Source organism: Tachypleus tridentatus, chromosome 8, assembly GCF_004210375.1.
Source record: "Tachypleus tridentatus isolate NWPU-2018 chromosome 8, ASM421037v1, whole genome shotgun sequence".
In the NCBI taxonomy this organism is placed as follows: domain Eukaryota; kingdom Metazoa; phylum Arthropoda; class Merostomata; order Xiphosura; family Limulidae; genus Tachypleus; species Tachypleus tridentatus.
The window spans coordinates 136921380-136943677 of record NC_134832.1 but is presented as its reverse complement, the minus strand read 5'-3'; the positions used below and the strand labels follow the sequence as shown (position 1 = coordinate 136943677).

General features: G+C 34.1%; 1 protein-coding gene across 1 annotated transcript; it reads right to left on the bottom strand.

Moving 5' to 3' along the window:
• Positions 1-3724: 3724 nt before the first annotated feature.
• On the bottom strand, positions 3725-22052 carry LOC143224295 (uncharacterized). The gene is made up of 4 exons (XM_076452692.1): positions 21643-22052; positions 16949-17204; positions 7061-7486; positions 3725-4730 (listed from the first exon to the last, which is right to left on the bottom strand). Exons 1-4 carry the CDS (start codon positions 21958-21960, stop codon positions 4399-4401), a joined length of 1332 nt encoding a protein of 443 aa, XP_076308807.1. The 5' UTR covers positions 21961-22052; the 3' UTR covers positions 3725-4398.
• Between the last annotated feature and the right edge of the window lie 246 nt (positions 22053-22298).

Sequence of the window (22298 nt, the reverse complement as noted above, 5' to 3'; positions counted from 1 at the left end):
GGGTCGCGGGTCCAGATCCCTGTCGCACCAAACATGCTAGCCCTTTCAGCCATGGAAACGTTATAATGTTACGATCAATCCCACTATGCGTTGGTAAAAGAGTAGTCCAAGAGTTGTCGGTGGGTGGTGATGACTAGCTATCTTCCCTCTAGTCTTACACTGCTAAATTAGGAACGGCTAACGCAGATAGCCCTCGTGTATCTCGTGTAGCTTTTGTGAGAAATTCAAAACAAATTCTAAATTTAGGTAACTGCGAACTTTTGTGAAAGTTACTGACTGTTACAGAAACTTTTAATTACTTGTGATAGCCGTTCCTACTCTTTTACCAACGCATAGTGGGATTGACTGTAACGTCCCCATGGCTGAAAGGGTGAAAATATTTGCTGTGATGGGAATTCGACCCTCGGATTACGAGTCAAGTGCCATAACCATTTGACCATGCCGGGCCAAAAGAAAAAACATTCGTTCGTAATATTTTTACACATAAAAGAGGGGAGAGGGAGATTACGTTCGTGATGAAATTAAACGGATTTATAGAAAATTTCCTTGTTTTTCATTTTAAAATATAATTAAACAGTTTTAGGTACAATGTTTAGTAAGTTATAATTTATTCCAAGGATAATGAAAGGAGTTTTCTTTCGAGAAAACCTATAGATAAAATAATTTGAGATTAAAATGTTTTCGAAAACGAAAGTTTTCTTTTTCGTTAAAACGGTAATTTAAAGTCAAGTTTAAAACTGCTTTTGATATACGATATCCTTGTCTGTTTAACCTGTACTAGTTAAGTTATTTTCGAGAAGATCTCTATTGTTACAGTTTTTTTTGTAAACATTGTTGCAACATAGCCTATTACCAGACTTCACTGTCTTTTACGATTTTGTGTTCCATCTGTGCAAAATACCAACTATATTGTATAAATTAAAGTCGTTTTAAAATTTATGATATAATAACATTATATCTTAAAAATAAAGAAATGTATATATATATATATATATATATCTTTACACTTAACCTATCTTGTGAGTAAAAACCTACATCCACACATAAACGTATGTAAAAAAGGAGGTTGAAAAGATTATATAAATTTCACTTGATTAACGATAAACGTAACAAGTTTGGTTTGAATTTCGCGCAAAGCTACTCGAGAGCTATCTGCGCTAGCTGTTCCTAATTTAGCAGTGTAAAACTAGAGGGAAGGTAGTTAGTAATCATCACCCACCGCCAACTTTTGGGTTACTCTTTTTACCAAGGAACAGTGAGATCAACCGTCACATTATAACGGTTATAAGGAACGAAGATGTTTGGTATGATGAGGATTCGAGCCTGCGACCCTCGGATTAGGAGTCGAATGCTTTAACCACCTGGCTATGCCGCACCTTTATATAGCTCAAGATAACACCCATTCCTACTTGTTTTTATAGCGTTCGTGGTAACACCAGTACCGATTTGTTTTTGTACAATTTACAAGACATACTAATACCAACTTGTTTTATTTACCGTTCACGATGACACCGTAACTGAGTTGTTTTCACACCGTTCACAATAACACTAGTACCAACTTGATTTTATACCGTACACGACCATTTTAGAAACTGATCACAGCGTCATCGGTACCAACTTAATCAAGGCGGCACCGGTTCCACTGCTATTGTGTTTCGTTTTGTTTTTTGCTGTTTACGGTGACACCTGTGCCGACTTGTTTTTATACCGTTCACAGTAACAATAATACCAACTTGTTTTAATATCGTTCACGATGATACCTGTACCAATTTGTTTTTACACTTTTCGTGATGACAATCTGATTTGTTTTCATACCATTCACTACATGTGAATAGTACAAAGTAATTTTGTTTTGTGTGTTTCAATACTCACTATAAAAATCAATCTAAAAAATAGAGTAAAATCACTTACACTATACCGGGGACTCCAGGTTTATTTAAAGGTATTAACTACAGCATTGATTAGGTGCATGTTAATATGTTTACGGGAACACCGTAAACAACACGACATACACCTTAAGTAATTTCGTGAGTGATTATAGTTTAAAAAACATGTTTAAGAACCGACAAACCAGTTAATGCAAGGTTAAAATGTCCCCATTATTAACGTCATAAATTGTTACGTTCCGCAAACTCAAGAGATGTCAGGTTGATGTTTCGTCTAAGTGCAAAAACAAAGAGGTTCAGATCACATCTTCTTCTTTCATTGAGTAAAACCAAACCTACAAAAGAAACTTTTAGACTCGAGGAAATATACAACGCGAATTAATAATAATATCTTTGGTGTTGTTTTTATGTAGTATTTCTTATGACTGGGGCCCGGTATGGCCATGTGTGTTAAGGCACTTGACTCGTAATCCGAGGGTCGCGGGTTCGAATCCCCATCACACAAAATATGCTCACCCTTTCAGCCATGAAGACGTTATAATGTGACGGTAATTCTCACTATTCGTTGGTAAAAGAGTAGCCCAAGAGTTAGCGGTGGGTAGTGATGACCAGCTGCCTTCCCTCTAGTCTTACACTGCTAAATTAGGGACGGCTAGTGCAGACAGCGCTCTCGTGTAGCTTTGTGCGAAATTCACAAAAAACAAAAACAAATTCTTATCACTGTTGGATAGGTTGAAATGTTATAACTTTCAGGATACAAGAGACACTTGCTTTTTCTCGTGCCTTCCTTTATAGTTAATTTTCTATTAAATGAACGCTATAACTCGTAATGTACTGTAATCTGTCTGTCTCTACTGTATAAATCTTATCTGACACTACGAAAATACAAAGAAAAACCAGGATAATACGACGAAAAGACATGCGTCAGAGAATTTATTGGTTCGCTCAGAAAGTACGTGTACAAAATTCTCAAGCAGCTTCATCTATACTTTAAAGTTATATTACTTTTTATTTTGAGATTTTTTTTGTTTTGTGCCAGAAATAAAATTTCAGAATTCATTTAGATTTTAATAATACCCATTTAATATTTAAGTTTACACTGTTTGATACTTTATTTCAGCTCCCCGCTAGTACAGCGATATGTCTCCGGATTTACAACGCTAAAATTACGAGTTCGATTCCCGTGGGTGGGCAGAGCAGATAGGCCGATGTAACTTTGCTATAAGAAAAACACAAACACTTTATTTGAGAAAATGTATAACCAGAGATCGAATTCTATGTTTACTATTTTGATTGGTCATACAGTGGTCAGGGTACATATTATTTTGTAATTCGTCCCCTACTTACACTGTCAGTTTTTGCTTTAACGCAACACTATACAATGTGCTACCTGTGAGGATCGAAGGTAAGATTCTAATGTTATAACCTTACTTTATAAGTTCGGCTTAAGAATAGAGAATAAAACATCACAACTGTTGTCACTCAGTTCATGAATGCTAAAAGAAAGCGTGTTGTTTCAGCACTCATTCTCAGCATCGGGTGGGTAAACAGGAATTCTCCAGGCTTAAAGCGCTGAAATCTGGGTTTCGATTCCTTATAGTGACTAGAGCACCAACAACACATTTTTTCGCCTCGTGTGAGTGTGTGTTTCTTATAGAAGCCACATTGGGCTATCTGCTATGGCCACCGAAGAGAATCAAACCCGGATTTTAGCTTTGTACATCTGAAGGCTTACCGCTGTTCAAGCGGCGGACTTGTAACCTCGTGTCAAAAAAGAAGAAAAACAACATAAAACATTAATATCTGGGTTAATCATACTTCCAGTGGCCCAGTTGTAAGCCAGTGGGCTTTTACCACGCTACAGATCGGGCTTCGATACCACGGGTTAATTCAGCACAGATAGACCACTGTGTAGTTTTATGTTCAGCGACGAACAAACAAGCATTAAAAATTATGAATTTCTTCATGAGATGAAACATCGTGTAGTAAATATCAATTAGTATATTATTTTGTGATTCTTTACAGAGGGATAAACATTAGTGCGTTATATAAAGAATATTGGATTTTGTAAATATAATAATCGGTATTTAAAACTAAGTCAGGTAAAGTTTGTGAAATGTGATAAAAGACGTTGTAGAAAAAACATCAGTGAGGTATTTGTTATCCGATAATTATATACTCTTACACCTCTCAGCCTTAATAATTCACATAACATTTAGTAAAATAAACCTGGTTATGAAATTTTCGTTATAAAAATTAAATACGTTTAAAATACCTGGAATTTTGTATCAGTGTGAAGATTATTTAATATCACACCTACTGTATCACAAAAAAAAAAGCTGTTACTTTTTTAATATACTGGCGTTTGTGTCTTGTGAGGTTAAAAGCATATTCGAAATATTTCGTTCCTATGTGTAATAATATAATATAAATTTTAAATGCAGAAGTTACAGGCATTGTATTTCAGTGTGAGTTATCAACTGGTAACTTCTCAGTCGTTGCTATTCAATATTCAAATCCACATGGCATTAATAGCATCCCATTTAAGACGGACATAGTTGTGTCGAAAGAACAACACCACGTGGTCGTCATTATAGTCTAAAGCTGCTGTAAGTGGAGTTGACATGTTCTTCCTGTAAACCACAAGGGTGTCCACCAGCTTTAGAAACTTGTCCGAGGAGACGTCAAAGTTGTGCATCATTTTGTCAATAGTCATGCTCAAACAACTGTCAGGAGGTTGTGGATTAGCTGCCAATAAACAGTCACTTGATAGAGCTGGTTCATATGCTTCGCCTGAGAAAGATGGTTCTATCTCGTTGTTACTGACACGGACCTTAAAAATAGCTTCAAAAGTCAGAGAAAAGTCTCCATTAGTAATACTTTTTTTCATATATACTTACTAATTTCTTTCGAACATTTTGTACAGTCTTGTTACAAACAATGTACCTGAACTATATAGCTTGTTCAGCAACAGGCCATAAAATGATCGACTGAGCTTCTGTTCGCATCAAGAGAGTTGCTATGAAAAGCTAATTTAATAGCAAATTGGATTTGCTTGAAAACTTCGTCAAATATCAATGTTTTTAACCCCTCACCTGTGCTAACACACACAATAGCTATAATTTGTATAAAAGGCTCAAACACTAAGATAGCTTGATCTCCTAATAATATTTCACAGTTTCATTTATTCTAAACAAACAAGAATTGTCTGTTGTTCTCTGTTAAAAGCTAATAAAAGTCTACGTACCTTATGAAGGCTAAATTTCCTAATAAATGTTCACAGTTCAAATTGTTTTCAAACAACACAGGATGGTCTAGTGTTAATTGTTAAGCCTTTCCAGCTAAAACGTCGGTTTCAATATAGTATTTTAGTTTAATTATTGTTTTGTAAAAAATACACATCATGTTAATTTATATCTTATTAACAAACAAAGGTAACTCCTGGCTCTCTAATGAACGGAAATTTATTGGTTTGCGCTCAGAATTCTAGCATTTTATTCCATATTGCTAAATTATAAACATATAAACACTATTATTAGGGTTATGTTTTAATGATATTGGTGTACGGCATTGGAAAAATTTATTACTCTATCCTTTTAGTATCTACCATGAGGACTATATATTTAACATTACATATACAATAATTTTGTTTGGTTGTTTTTTTATAAAATTCCAGGTAGAGAAAGTGGACAAAAGTAAGTGGACACCCGACCATCACATCCATATATGCTTGTTAAGCGTCTCATTCCAAAACCATGGGTATTAATATGGAGTTGGTCCCCCCTTTGCTGCTACAACAGCCTACACTCTTTTAGGAAGGCTTTTCACCAGATTTTGGAACATGACCGCAGGAATTCTCTCGTATTCAGCCACAAAAGCATTAAAAAGCATTAGTGAAGTCGGACACTGATGTCGGGCGAGAAGGCCTGGCTCGCATTCGACGTTCCAATTAATTCTAAAGGAGTTCCATGGGGTTGAGGTCAGGGCTTTGTGCAGACCAGTCACATTTTTCCATACCAACCTCGTCAAACCATGTGTTTAGGGGCCTCGGTTTGCGCACAGAGACATTGTCTTGCTGAAACAAAAAAGGGCCTTCCCCAAACTGTTCCGACTAAGTTGGAAGCATACAATTCTCTAAAATGTCATTATATGCTGTAGCGTTAGGGTTTAAATTCACTGGAACTAAATTGCCTAACTCAAACCACGAAAAACTGCCCAAAACCTTTCCACAAAACTTTACGATTAGCACTATGCATTCAGGCAGGTAGCGTTCTCCTGGCATCCATCAAACCCAGATTCATCCGTCAGACTGCCAGATAATGAAACGTGATTCATCGCTCCAGAGAACGCATTTTTACTGCTCCAGAGTCCAATGGCGGTGTGCTTTACACCACTCCAGCCGACGCTTGGCACTGAGCATTGTGATCTTAGGCTTGTGTGCGGCTGCTCGGCCATGGAAACACATTTCATTAAGCTCCCGACGAATAGTTCTTGTGCTGACGTTGTTTTCAGAAGCAGTTTGAAACTTGATAGTGAGTGTTGCAACTATGGATAGATGATTTTTACACGCTACGTACTTCAGCACTCGGAGGTCCTGTTTTGTGAGCTTGTGTGTCCTACCGCTTCGTGGCTGAGCTGTTGTTGCTCCTAGACTTTTCCACTTCACAGTAACATCATCTTAGAGCTGACTGGGGCAGCTCTAGAGGGCAGAAATTTGAAGAACTGACTTGTTGGAACGGTGGCATCCTATGACAATGCCACGTTGAAAGTCCCTAAGTACGACCCATTATACTGCCATCTATGGAGATTCGATAGCTGTATGCTTGATTTTAAACATCTGTTAGCAATGGATGTGGCTGAAATAGCCGAAACCACTAATTAGAAGGAGTTTTCACATATTTTTGGCCATGTTGTGTAAATTTGAAGGCTTACGATCCTAAACATTATAGAGTTTGCTTTCCTGTGGGGGACAGAATGCTAAAAACAACAAACTAAATTATTTTATTAATGTATATATTAGTCCATTCATTCGAAGTTTTATTCTTTTTTTGATAATACCAGTTTTGTTTTTGGTTTGTTGTTGTTGTTTTATGCAATTTACAAGGAAACTTTTCAGTTTTACTGCTTTGTTTTAAAGTATTATTATAATAATAATGAAAATTAAAATTCCCTACCTGTTTTGGGAAAAAGATGAGTTTCACAGACGAACCTCTCAGTTTTGGAACAGTCTTCATCATTTAAAAATGGATGGATTACGCCACTTATTAATGACCCTATAACTGCACAGTCTTGTTGTAGAGTGTAATTATCAGGTTTGTTTGGTGCCCAGATACTATTAGATGTCATGAACTCGTACGTGGCCAGCGATCCGTCCTCGAAGACCCAGACACCTTCTTGTTGTTTATCTGATATTCCAATCCAGTAGTAAACGGTATCATCCACCAATAGACTTTTCACAAAGTCTAAAGCTTTGCTGTCTTTTATGACAGCTAATCTTCCGCTATCATTCTTACATTGTAGACTGGAGTCCTCAAATGTTTTTTCAATATTGTATACACGAAAACACTTAGTTTTATATCGGTGATATTCTTTCGGGCAATCTACGTAAAAAAAAAAAAATAATATATTATCCACCCCATTTTATGTTCGTTACTTGCATTTGTACGGAAATAAATCAAATCCATAAAGTGTAACGTCTAATTTATAGTAAAACACACTATGTACAATATTAGACCTTTTTCATACGACTTACCGAAATACACAAATTACATAACATATTTAACTGGATGTTGACATTACGTAAGTTTACTTGTTTTTGAACATCGCGCAAAGCTACACGAAGATTATCTGCACTAGCTGTCCCTTATTTAGCAAGCTAAGGTTAGAGGGAAGGCAGCTAACCATCACCACCCACCGTCGTCTTCTGAGCTATTCGTTTACCAACAAATAATGGGATTGACAGTCACTTATAATGCCCCACAGCTGATTGGGCGAGCATATTTGGTGTAATGGTGATTCGAACCCATGGCCTTCCTATTCCTACTCGAGCGCTCTAACCACCTGACCATGTCAGGCGGGTATAATGTGAAAGTATATTCGTAGGGTTACATGAATAGTATGTTCATGAGGTTACACAAGTGATATGTTCATTAGGTTATTGCAGCATATTAATAGGGTTACATAAAAAGTATATTCATAGGGTAACAAAAGCAATATATTTATTATATTATATTGGAATATTAATAGGTTACATAAGTAATATATTGAATAGGTTACGATAGCATATTCAGTGGGTTACATAATTAATATATTACATTATGTTATATTAGCATACGTATGGGGTTACATAAGCAGTATATTCGTTGGATTGTATTAGCAAGTTCATAAAGTAACATTAGAGTATTCATGAGATTAAAAAGTAATGTATTCATATAATTATATTAGCATAGTCGTAAGCTTACAGTATAATATATTCATAAGAATACATAAATTGTATGCTCATAGGATTACATTAGTGTATTGATAGAACTATATTAGTATATCCGTAATGTAATACTTTCAAGTAATACTTTCAATGGAAAACGTAAGTATCATATTCGTAATTTAAGGTCTGTAATTAAAAACTGTATATATACCTTGATTTTAAGAGGTTGCAACGTGAAATCTATTACTATAAGTGTGTCACCTCTGTTAGGTCGGCATGGCCAGGTAGTTAGGACGTTCTATTCTAATTTGAGAGTCGCGGTTTCAATCCCCGTCACGTCCAATATGTTCGCCCTTTCACCCATGTGAGCGTTATAATGTTACAGTCAACCCTACGAGTTAACAGTGGGTGGTGATTACTAATTGCCTTCCCTCTAGTCTTATATTTCTAAATTTTGGACATCTAGCTTAACTAGCTCTCGTGTACCTTACCGCAAATTTGACAAAACAAACAAAATTATTTCCTTTAAAGAAAATTTGTGTAAAGATTTTCTATCCCAAAATGATATTTTAATTACTATCTGATAAAAAAATCATTAAATATTTTTCATATCTTTTTAATAAAAGTTTAGCTACAAACACTATTCGATGGTTATAGTTTGCGATCAATTTTTCGAGGAAAAACACTTATAAGATAGTTATTCCTTCGGAGATATTTGACTCCATTTCAGCACGATGTTTCTCATTGCTTATTCCTTTCTTGAAGACAAGTTTGATACATATTAAAGCTTGTTTTATTATAACAATTTAAGTTAATTTCAAGAAACCCAAGGTATTCTATCAGTTCGCTTTTCACCTTGAATTTTGTTACACTCTTAGATGTTTTATGATATATCCAGCCGAGCTGTAGTTACATCAGTGGAGTAGTACATTAAAAATTATACATTAGATTATTTTCCAATAACGTCCCAACAAGCAGTTTTCTTTTGAAGAGGTGATTGTCTGTAAATGGTGATTAACAATAGGGTTATAGGTAGGCTAGTGAAAACAGTTAGTACTTTACATTGATATCTGTCTAAACAAAGTAGGCTTAGCATTTAACTAGGATCGCTGTTCACATTCAAAGTCGAGGTTTGTAATTTTTGTGACTTTTTAAAGCTGGTTTATATTCCCATTCGATATCATGTAACGTTCGAAATAGCACCCAGTGGATAAACGATAAGTAGTTGAGGATAATAACGGAAAAATCTGTTTTCAATACCTTCTATAGCTTTGTGTTTAACTGGAAACAAAGAAACCTACAAATAGCTTCTAACGTTAAATTATGCTGATATTTTCTCATCTCTAAATATTAATATAAAATCGTTGAAGCTTGTTTAAAAGTTTGAATAGCCGAAATACAGAGTATTTTTTCGACGCTCTATCTCTAAGGTAGAGCTGTGATTCGATATGAAGAGAAGAATTATATTACTAGCGCATAATATAAAGTAAAACAAGTAACGAGTTCTCATTATTGTCATTATGATATATTTCAATTTGCTACCCTCTAGTGTTACATCTCTATCAGCTGGTTATAAATTAGTTGTAATTTTTGCTTCTCTTTGTCAAAAACTGACCTCAGTCCCTCATTCCAAATGAAAATCGTGCATTGTCCGATGAACAGAAATAGAATAAATTCAGAAGAACTATGCTATCAGTTATGTGAACTATAAGGTAATATGTGTATATATATATATATTTGAGTTAAATTTAAAAATCGAAATACATACGACTAAAACTTTTGAGTGTGAACTGTAATAATAATTGTAAGTTAGTTTGAAAAGGGGACACGTACTTGAATTGATAAGAATAGTCTGCTTCATTGAGTAAAAGCCAGTGATACAAAGTAAGAAGAGAACAATTTAACAATATACAGTTTTATGTAGAACAAACAGAAGTACCCGTCCTCAGTGATACTAAGTAAGAAGGGAACAATTTAACAATATTCAGTTTTATGTAGAACAAACAGAAGTAACCGTCCCCAGTGATAGTAAGTAAGAAGAGAACAATTTAACAATATTCAGTTTTATGTAGAACAAACAGAAGTACCCGTCCCCAGTGATAGTAAGTAAGAAGGGAACAATTTAACAATATTCAGTTTTATGTAGAACAAACAGAAGTAACCGTCCCCAGTGATAGTAAGTAAGAAGGGAACAATTTAACAATATTTAGTTTATGTAGAACAAACAGAAGTACCCGTCCCCAGTGATAGTAAGTAAGAAGGGAACAATTTAACAATATACAGTTTTATGTAGAACAAACAGAAGTACCCGTCCTCAGTGATACTAAGTAAGAAGGGAACAATTTAACAATATTCAGTTTTATGTAGAACAAACAGAAGTAACCGTCCCCAGTGATAGTAAGTAAGAAGGGAACAATTTAACAATATTTAGTTTTATGTAGAACAAACAGAAGTACCCGTCCCCAGTGATAGTAAGTAAGAAGGGAACAATTTAACAATATACAGTTTATGTAGAACAAACAAGTACCCGTCCCCAGTGATAGTAAGTAAGAAGGGAACAATTTAACAATATACAGTTTTATGTAGAACAAACAGAAGTACCCGTCCCCAGTGATAGTAAGTAAGAAGGGAACAATTTAACAATATTCAGTTTTATGTAGAACAAACAGAAATACCCGTCCCCAGTGATACTAAGTAAGAAGAGAACAATTTAACAATATACAGTTTTATGTAGAACAAACAGAAGTACCCGTCCCCAGTGATACTAAGTAAGAAGAGAACAATTTAACAATATACAGTTTTATGTAGAACAAACAGAAGTACCCGTCCCCAGTGATACTAAGTAAGAAGGGAACAATTTAACAATATTCAGTTTTATGTAGAACAAACAGAAGTACCCGTCCCCAGTGATACTAAGTAAGAAGGGAACAATTTAACAATATTCAGTTTTATGTAGAACAAACAGAAGTACCCGTCCCCAGTGATAGTAAGTAAGAAGGGAACAATTTAACAATATTCAGTTTTATGTAGAACAAACAGAAGTACCCGTCCCCAGTGATAGTAAGTAAGAAGGGAACAATTTAACAATATTCAGTTTTATGTAAAACAAACAGAAGTACCCGTCCCCAGTGATACTAAGTAAGAAAGGAACAATTTAACAATATTCAGTTTTATGTAGAACAAACAGAAGTAACCGTTTCCAGTGATACTAAGTAAGAAGGGAACAATTTAACAATATTCAGTTTTATGTAGAACAAACAGAAGTACCCGTCCCCAGTGATAGTAAGTAAGAAGAGAGCAATTTAACAATATTCAGTTTTATGTAGAACAAACAGAAGTACCCGTCCCCAGTTATAGTAAGTAAGACGGGAACAATTTAACAATATTCAGTTTTATGTAGAACAAACAGAAGTACCCGTCCCCAGTGATACTAAGTAAGAAGGGAACAATTTAACAATATTCAGTTTTATGTAGAACAAACAGAAGTACCCGTCCCCAGTGATACTAAGTAAGAAGGGAACAATTTAACAATATTCAGTTTTATGTAGAACAAACAGAAGTACCCGTCCCCAGTGATACTAAGTAAGAAGAGAAAAATTTAACAATATACAGTTTTATGTAGAACAAACAGAAGTACCCGTCCCCAGTGATACTAAGTAAGAGGGAACAATTTAACAATATTCAGTTTTATGTAGAACAAACAGAAGTACCCGTCCCCAGTGATAGTAAGTAAGAAGGGAACAATTTAACAATATTCAGTTTTATGTAGAACAAACAGAAGTACCCTTCCCCAGTGATACTAAGTAAGAAGAGAACAATTTAACAATATACAGTTTTATGTAGAACAAACAGAAGTACCCGTCCCCAGTGATAGTAAGTAAGAAGGGAACAATTTAACAATATTCAGTTTTATGTAGAACAAACAGAAGTACCCGTCTCCAGTGATACTAAGTAAGAAGGGAACAATTTAACAATATTCAGTTTTATGTAGAACAAACAGAAGTACCCGTCCCCAGTGATACTAAGTAAGAAGAGAACAATTTAACAATATACAGTTTTATGTAGAACAAACAGAAGTACCCGTCCCCAGTGATAGTAAGTAAGAAGGGAACAATTTAACAATATTCAGTTTTATGTAGAACAAACAGAAATACCCGTCCCCAGTGATACTAAGTAAGAAGGGAACAATTTAACAATATTCAGTTTCATGTAGAACAAACAGAAGTACCCGTCCCCAGTGACTGGAAAAACTTAAGTTAATCTATCAATTTAAAATATTTCATGGACTTTAAAAATGTCAATTGTTTTACACTGTTGATTTCATTCATATAAAACCAAATCCCTGAGGTACTCATACCGCCTAACTCTGAAAGATATTGTTGAACATTTTACTCATAATAACAGCCACTCAACAATAACGTACAATAAATTTACATTTTTATTTCTCACCTTACGTCATATTTTCAACATGAATGATAGTGTGGCTATTTTCTAATAATATAATGTAGAATATCCTGCTTCTGAAATCAAATTTGGTATCAACATTATTCATGGCTATTCTCCCGTCATTTTAAAAGTGAATATTGAGCGCTGTGTTCCTCTCGTGGGGACTTAGGTCTTGAAGACTTGAAAGAGTCAGGTACTAGTTAGAATTATTGTTAATCTTTTGTCTGGTTAACTGGTAAACTGGTTTTTGTTTACTACTTTCCTTTTCAGGGCTACGTCAGTTTATTTCTTCACATTGTGATATTACTTAATATGCTTATTGTAAAAGTATTTGGTTTCTGAGAGAGTTGTGCTTGTGAATTTACAACTAATTGTATAAACTGAGGTAGTAAGGGTGTATGGCATTCAATAGCTACTTTAATAACTAGTGTGATTTTGTCTTCTTGATTTTGAAGGATTCTGTATTGTCTTATAAATTCTTAAAATATGTTTTGGCTGCTTCGGTTATTTGATTTAATGTTTCGTCTTGTAATACATTTGAGTTTTTGTGTTCTGCTCTTGTTTACATGTTTCTTGATTTTGAGTGTGTTTACATGTTTCTTGATTTTGAGTGTGTTTACGAGTTGCCTGTTCATATGTGTATGATTTAGTGTTTGTATTTTTGGGTTCTTAAGGATTTGGTACTGGTAGAAAACGTGTTCTTTTTCTTATGTTTTGTTTGCTCCAGGATACAGTGCGTGTTATTTTATATGTTAACTAGTCGTGTTTTGATGTTATTCCATTCAGGACAGTCTTTGTAATTTGTTGTATGGTTGTTGTTAGCAGTCACAGCAATGTGGTTGTATGTCTGCCTTGGGACAGTCTAAATCTCTGTGCTCTCTCACACAACGTGGGAAATCCTTGCAGAAAGATGCCAGATGTCCATTGTGTTAAGAGTTGTAATACTAGTTACAACTATCGCTGTTGTTTGTGGTAATATGCTCTGGATATATTGTGTTTCCTGTACGTACACTTTAATTATATTTGTAAGCTTTGTATCCTCTTTGTGAAGTTTTTCAGTTGCTTTTTGTGTTTCTACTGTGAAGCTGTTTGTTTTTCGCTTGCTTCTTTTTGTTTAAGTCTTGTCTTCTCTGTACGTGCGGCTTTTGAAACGCAGCGCGAGAATGTGTTCGCAATATATAAATATTAGATAATTTGAACTTTGCATCCATGAGAGAAGAACAAGCTAGTAATTACAACAGTTTTCATGTTACTGGAGTTACTTGGTTGATGCAGCCATAGTTTTCCAGTTATTTACCAAACGATACGCAAACATCTTTTTGAATGTATTTTCAAACCTCACTTTTGATTTAAAATACAGGAGATAGCAGGAACGCAGTACCCCACCACCAAAAATTACACGTTCCGTCTATTCCACATAACGTTCGAAATAGCACCTCCCCTCCCCAGAGACTAATGAATGAGCTTTGCTCTGGGGGAAAGCCACCTTATTGATCATTGCCCTTCCAGCGTCAGGTTAGTATACTTTTTGTTATTCATGGAATGCTTGTGTAGTAACACTTCGGGGCTATAAATAAGATTAAAAATAAAATTTGTATCTAAGTATTAAATTAGTTTAAACACTTCAAATTATATTTGCAATTTAGTATTACATATTTTTTATTTGATAATACTTTATTTATACAAATATCATATTTTTCGTTTAATGTTAAAATATTTATGAAATATAAAAGAATTTTTGAGATTTTATACCCCTCGCTTGGACATATGTCGTGACTGCTGCTCTACCTAGTGCTATATTTTGTTCATTATCAAAATTTACTGAATAACACACAATTGTGTAAAGAATATCGTAAGTACTAATAAGTTGTATGTTTTATTTGTTAATTGAAAGAACACAACATTACTTACAGAAAACTTTTCTTCCTGGTGACAAAAATTGAAAGGAAATATATTTCAATTAAACACCGTATATTCGGTTGTTTGTTTGTTTGTCTTTTGAATTTCGCGCAAAGCCAATCGAGGGCTATTTGCGCTCTATTCAGTTGAATAGCAGTTCGGTTAAATTCACGGTTAATGTCTCAAACATATTAAACAAAGCAAATTTGGTTAGTTTTCTTTAATCAGTTTGATTGATTATTTTAATTTATGAATTATTATTTCATGAAATGCACGCTAGATTTCTCTTAGCCCACGACTGATGAAATGAATAGAAAATAATAAGTGTTCGAACTAGCTTAAGGCTCATAGAGGCAAGCATGTAAAAAGTAAAAACCAAAAGTTACAAAACAAAAGATAGCTCTTAAATAATAAACTATTTATATTTTTTAGAAAAAGAATGTGCGATGGTGCAAAGCTTGGTACAAAGTACAATTATGGAAAAATAGAAAGTTATTTAAATGTCCAGGAACAAAAAACACTGTAGTTCAATAAAGACACAAATCTATGAATGCATTAATGTAAACAGGTAGTACTGGGACGTATATTCCTCTCAAAAGTTTAGAGATAAACTTTTTTTCTAGATTTGATCTCTTCCCTTAAAATACTTTTCTGGGATTACAAAGACAAATGCGGCCCCTACACCCTATTTAATTTGAGATATGACACTGCCTACGCTGTCATAGATGCTAGATTTTAAGACAAGTATATCATGTGTCACATATAAGACATTTTATTTCTACTCTGACTTAGAAAAGTGCATACTTGTGTTGACCAAAACCTTTCTCAATGATAACCGCAGAATTGTGCATCTTAATATTTGTTTTACTAGTTTACATATTATACAGGTTCATTTTTCCCTCGGAGGTGTATCACTTGAAAATCTCTTAAGCTTGTACTAATTCATTTTTAGTCACATCAATCACTTGAAAGGTTAGAAAGACATGAAGTCTTTGTAAAACTATTTTTCACAGTGACCGTGACCTTGTGATGTGGGTTTCAAATGGATTATGAGAAGTCCTTTTTCACTCGAGTAACTATGTAGTAGTCGATTCAACGGACTTATAATGATAAAATTCTGGGTTTTGTTTCCGATGGAAAATGTATCTAGCCCATGGCAATAAAACAAGAGTTTTGTCAGTGGTTTTGATAGGAACAGTTTTTTGTTTCATATTAAAGGTAGACGTATCACCATCCCTTGTTAAATTCTAAATTGTTTATTTTCGTGTACGAGGCATTTGTTTTATTTCCAATATTTGTACTCGGTCTCTTCCTCCTTTTAATCAGGTTGAAATTCGATTTCATTCTGAAATGCACTTCCTCACAAGCTTTTTGTCAGAGAGACTCAAAATTTATCAGAAATCAGTTTATTTAATGATACTACACAACTAAGATGAACCCATTCGAGTGGTAATTAGATCAGCGAAAAGCGAAGTTTAGAGTTAAGAGGTTGGCCCTTTCTAAGGGTGTTTAAGGGTGTGAATGAAAGTAAAAATTACCCAAAAACTTTGATGATAGGATGAAGTAAGAGTACGAGAAATAAAATGAAAATCAGTAGAGATAGCTTTAAGTTGTGACAACTGTAAATATCTGACTTACTAGCTATACATCGGGCTACCTGATATCTACCCACCATGGGTATCGAAACCCGGTTTCTAGCGTTGTTATTCCGCAGACATACCGCTTTACCACTGAGGAGGGTAGGAGTAGTCAAAAGAATAATGTCTCCGTAAGAAAAGTGCTTAAATTTACAACGTTTAGAAATTTATGCTTTACTTTTCAGCATAGAGTTACGTGGGTCACTGTTTTAAAATATAATATAAATTAAAAAGTGGTCTGGAGAAATTAAAAAAAATAGAAACAAGAACAGCAAAAACAGGATAAATGGAGAGGTAATTCAACTAGCAACATTGATCGGAAGAATTGGTGAATGAATTCTACTTGGAAAAATACGATAACATATTTTAAGAAAGATATTTCAATGAACAATAGGCCCAGCAATACAAGCTTGGATACAGGATTAATGAAACAGTAATAAATGCATAATACTTGAGCTATTGAAGTAGAGCTCAAGTAGACTGTTCTCGTGGGAAAAACAGGTACATACAGTCAAAGAAAAGGCTAGAATAAAATTAGTGTATCTCTCACAACGCCCTCTTCATATTAAAGTCCTTAATTGTTATTAAATTACACTAACTAGATCTAAACGGATAATTTATGTCTTTCTATAAAATTACAGATTCGAATATATTACCCATATATATGATCTCTGCTTCTTCTCTGTTCTTGTAAAATCTTGCCACCACCACTCGAGAAGATTCAGTTATATTTGGAAATACTTCTTCGACTGGTTTCGTATAGATCGGATCTTCGTTGAAATTAGCGCTTCTATAGAGAGAAACGTTGGAACGAAAGAAGAGGAATGGAAACAGTTGGTTTTCAATGTCTATGGCAACCGCAGCGCTTACAAATTCCTTCATGTTTTCTGCTGGTTTAGTCTGAATCGAAACCTAATTAAAAACAAGAAAAAAGGTGGAGATTTGATAAAACTTTTAAATAATTAAACTGAGCGAACAGAATAGCCTTTTAAAATGAAATATACATATTTAAAATATAATTATATTCACTATACATGTTTATTATAGCATATATAGACAACCTAATTGACTCCAATACAAAATCATAATGCTAATAAAACATATGTAAGCGCATAAAAATATTTTAATGAAAACAGAAATGAATTATATGATCTTTCAAATCGAACAATCTAATGAATTTGTATATATATATATTATTTGATAACTATAAAAATAACACGTAAATAAAACATCACTAAATATTTAAGAAATTCACAAGTTATTTGCGTAGAATTCAAATTACTTCGCATTTTGTACGAAGTAACTTTTATATAATAATAGTTTTGTTATCACAAGAACTTCAGAAACAATTGTAAAACATTCAGAGCGTCTTATTGGACTTTGACTTTTATTTGTTTCTTTGTTTGTTTTGAATTTCTCGCAAAACTACACCAGGGATTTCCGCGCTAGCCTTCCATAATTTAGCAATGTAAGACTAGAGGGAAGGCAACTAGTCATCAACACCCACACCAATTTCTTGGGATACTCGTTTTCCAACGAATAATGAGACTGGTCCGTCACATTATAACGCCCTCACAGCTGAAAGAACGAGCACGTTTGGTGTGACAGGAATTTGAACTCGCGACCCTCAGATTACGAGTCAAACGCCCTAACCACCTGGCCATGTCACTTCAGTCCAGGCAGTCATGTTAACACAAGTTGGTAGTCACGTAAAACAGTATAAAATATCTGTCTTGTTAATGTAGTCCAACAAAAACATTCGCTCTTGACATATTGCATTAATATTAATATGCTTTCTGGTAGATCTTACACAACTAAAATTCAGGTTTCAATATCTACATTAGGAAGAGCACAGATAGTTCATTTTGCAGATGTGTCCTTATGAACAAACAAAGAATATGAAATTTAATCCTCACATATCCTTATATGTGCACAGACCACAGAACCAGATCAGAGATCAATAAACATAACCTTTGTAATTTTAAGCTATTAACAAGTGGGAAGGCAGAACAGCTGCTATTAGAACTTTGCCCAAATCTTTGAAACTAATAATGGATTAGACTGTCACTTTTATAGCACACCAACCAATGAAAGTGCGAAGTGTGTTTAGCGAAATCACTTTTCGAACCTTGGACTCTAAGTTCCCAATTCGACACCCTAAGTATCAATAAATGTGTAGGTCAGAGTTTTCCAGACCTGGACCGGGAGTCTGTCAGGAAAAAGTCATATATAGCAAAAAAGAAACTGGATGAACCGGTTGAAATTAATTTTATAAAAGGTGGAGTTCCGTGTATGATTAGAAATGAGTTGGAAAATTTGGAAAGTGCTAATATACGTTTTAAAGGGATAATACAAGTATTAAAAAAGCTATTAAGTATTAACTTTCTAATACGTATTCTATTTTATTTGAAAGGAAACGCTTTTTTAAAACGTCGACCATACACACATACATGGTTCATTTATATACGACCATGTAAAACAGACACTCATCTATGATAGTTTAATCTAGAATTTGTTTTTCGACATTACACTGCTCATTAATAACTGTTTATATGTTTCTTCTCGTAAATTATCGAACTGAAGCGACATCAGTTTCTATTCAGAAGTGTTTTTCTACTTTATACCTGAAAATGAGAGGTTTGCGTGCAGATAGCAGATATTTTTCAGTAATATTAGAAACAGACCTCCTTTTGGAAGTATTGAAAATATTCTAAACCATATATTTTTTACTATACTTATAAATTAAACTAAAGGAAGCTCTTAAAAGCTTTTTTGTATTCGACTAAATAACCTCTCATAAACTGTCATAAACTCTCTTTCCAAGATATCGAAATCTCTACCATTAACGACAGATTCTACATACAAGACTAATTCTCAAGTGTTCATCCATGCATTTATATACATTAACAGGGAAATAAAAATTCAGCTCTTAAGTAAATTAATTTGTATTATATTAATTAGTATGTTATTGTCGAACTAACATTACGCTGATGTTCAAAATAGACTCTTCAGTTATGTGAATTGTTAAGGAGTATTTTCACTAATACGCTAATGTTAGCGTAGAAGAACCTGTTTAAACTAATAACGTAATAATAAACAGCCATCATCCTTCAGGCATTCATTTAGTAGTAAAAGCTGTGTAATCCTATATACATAAATATAGATAGATAATGATTTGAAGTATTTATAATTGACACTTTATGATATGGGAATGACGAGATATGTTAAAGAAATACGCTGTATTCATCGTTCTGGTAGATGTAGGGACTAAGTCAGTATCTCCAGCTGTTGTTTAAATATTTACTACAACAGAATGTCTGTTTACTTTTGACAACAGAACGCATAATAAATGTTGCTCGAACTCGTCAGCTGAGCGGTATCTGTGAGGAGTTATCATATTGAAACTGTACTGAAAGCCTATTGTATAGTCTTGTTCTTGTCATTAAATAAACATTTCGACAACATACCTTATAATACTTCATGACTAGAAACCTACTTTAAATAAAAATGTATCTCAGAACTCCTGGGTCATCTTCAGATTAAAGTGACCTCGGAAAATCGAAACATTGTTCTCTCCTCATCAGTGAAAGTGTTAATACCCATACCAGCCGTTCTGAGATACATACCTTGTAATAGCGTAGCTTACGACCTAGTACATAACCATCTATATATATACATACATATATCAACGTGCAATATCTTTGGACAAAAAGAGAAACCGGATATATTTTCTACTTTTACCCGAAGTTTTACAATTTATTTAACTCAATTACTTTGCGTGGCAAGTGTAATTGATGGTTACAATGGTAACGATCTGTATTTTTAAAAGTAAACTGATGGTTACAAAGGTAACGATATTTCTTTTTAAAGAAAACTGATGGTTACAACGTTAACGATAAGAGTCTAAAATGGTATTTGTTTATTTCAACAACTGAATAAGCTAAAGATGAAACAAAATATCATCAGTTGGTTGGTTTGTTGTTACACACGAAGCTACACAATGGATTATCAGTTCTCTTCTGACTGCTGGTATCTAAATCCCATTTTTAGTGTTGTTACTACCCAGACTTACTGCTGAAACACTGGTAAGAGTAAAGAATGTCTTGTTTAATTATTTGAAACTTTCAAATATTTTATTTATTGACGACTAATATTCTTTACGCAGTTCAAATGAGGTGACTTTTTACGTAAATTGAAAGCCTTTTATCTTCGGCCCGGCATGGTCAGATGTTCGACTCGTAATCCGATGGTCGCGGGTTCGAATCCCCGTCACACCAAACATGCTCATCCTTTCAGCCGTGGGAGCGTTATAATGGTACAGTTATTTCCATTATTCGTTGGTAAAAGAGTAGCCCAAGAGTTTGCGGTGGGTAGTAATGACTAGCTGCCCTCCTTTCTGCTAAATTAGGGACAGCTAGCGCAGATAGCCCTCGTGTAGCTTTGCGCGAAATTCACATACCTTTTATCCTTCATTATAATTATTTTTACTTTTACTTTTTTTTTAATCCTCATTGTGTCGACTTATTTTTATAACGTTTACTATCGGTAAGACTCAAACGTTGCATCATCTATATAAATACAATAGCACTGTCTGTCGCATGTCCATGGAACTACTTCACTTGATGTGGATTGATCTTTACCAAAATTACAGTGGAGATTCAGCAGATTCATGAGAGAATACATACAAATTTTCAGCTTTGTACTTTAAGATTCACGATTTTTGTGAGCTTTTTTTTTTTTTTTTTACTATTTCGCCTCCATTGTTGGATTTTTACTAAATTCGTCAAGAAGGTTTAGTGGGTTCATGCGGAGATACATGCAGGTTTGCGATTTCATATTTTGTATTTTGCAGTTTTTATGGGTGATTTTTGAGGTTTTATATTTTTAGACTAACATGTAAGGGAAACAACTTTTAACTTCCTAAGATAAATTTTCATTAAGCATGAATTTACATAAGTTTTGTTCGGGAACGGCACTCCAGCTAATATTGAATAATTGTGGTGTATTTCCTCTTACGCTAATTGTAAAAACTGACCAATATTAATGGTGATTTTGTTTCAACTTTCCTCTTACTCGTATATTATTAGAAAACCTTTAATCAGCAAAGTCATGATTCACAATCAACTTGGCACGTAATAAAAAAATATGCTTAGAAATATATTGGGTTATATGGATTTCATCGGATACTTTTAAGAGTTAAAAATCTGAAATTTGGCAGTTAATTTTGAGAGAAGTCATTTGTCTGGGCTCATAGCAACAGTTATTTATTAAGAGTAAGATGTGTTTACTTAAGTCACTGAACAGTTGATAAAGTAAATAAACAGATAAATATTTGTAATCTGTCACTTACTTCATAGTATTTCACTCCTTGATTGTTTTGGAGCTCTAAGAAATTTCTTCTCCTATCACTCAGCCGACATTGTCTTAAAGGTTTTGAAGAATCGATGTCAAATGATTTGCAATGTGCTGGATAGCCCCTCATACATAAACTAACGCATTGGGTTAGAGAAGTTACTTTAACATTCAGGGTTACTTGATGCTGTTTTAACCCATGGGCGTTTGGGATGTTGTCTGGTCGAAAAAACGTTAAATGCGGCAGACCTAAAGACCCTTCTATGTTAAAAAATGTCAGGGTTAGGTAAAAACCTGCTATCTTTGATGGGACCATTGAAAGGTATTTTGTTTTTTTCGTACTAATGAGAGAAACAAGTAGTTAAAACTTTGTTTAAGTGATAAACAAGTAGTTAAAACTTTGTTTAAATGTTAGGATGGAAATAAGCTTATGGATGTAAAATTTAGAGAGAGAATTAAATACACAAAATTAATTATATGTCATCCAATGATAAACCAGTATTGATGATGTCATTAAAAAACTTATAATCTAAACGTACATTATTGGACAATGTGCATTATCGTCACCGATACGTCATAAACATCAACCTCTACGACTGTTTTACCCAACTCGATATGTACTACAGAAAAAAAAAATTCCGACTAGATTTTTTT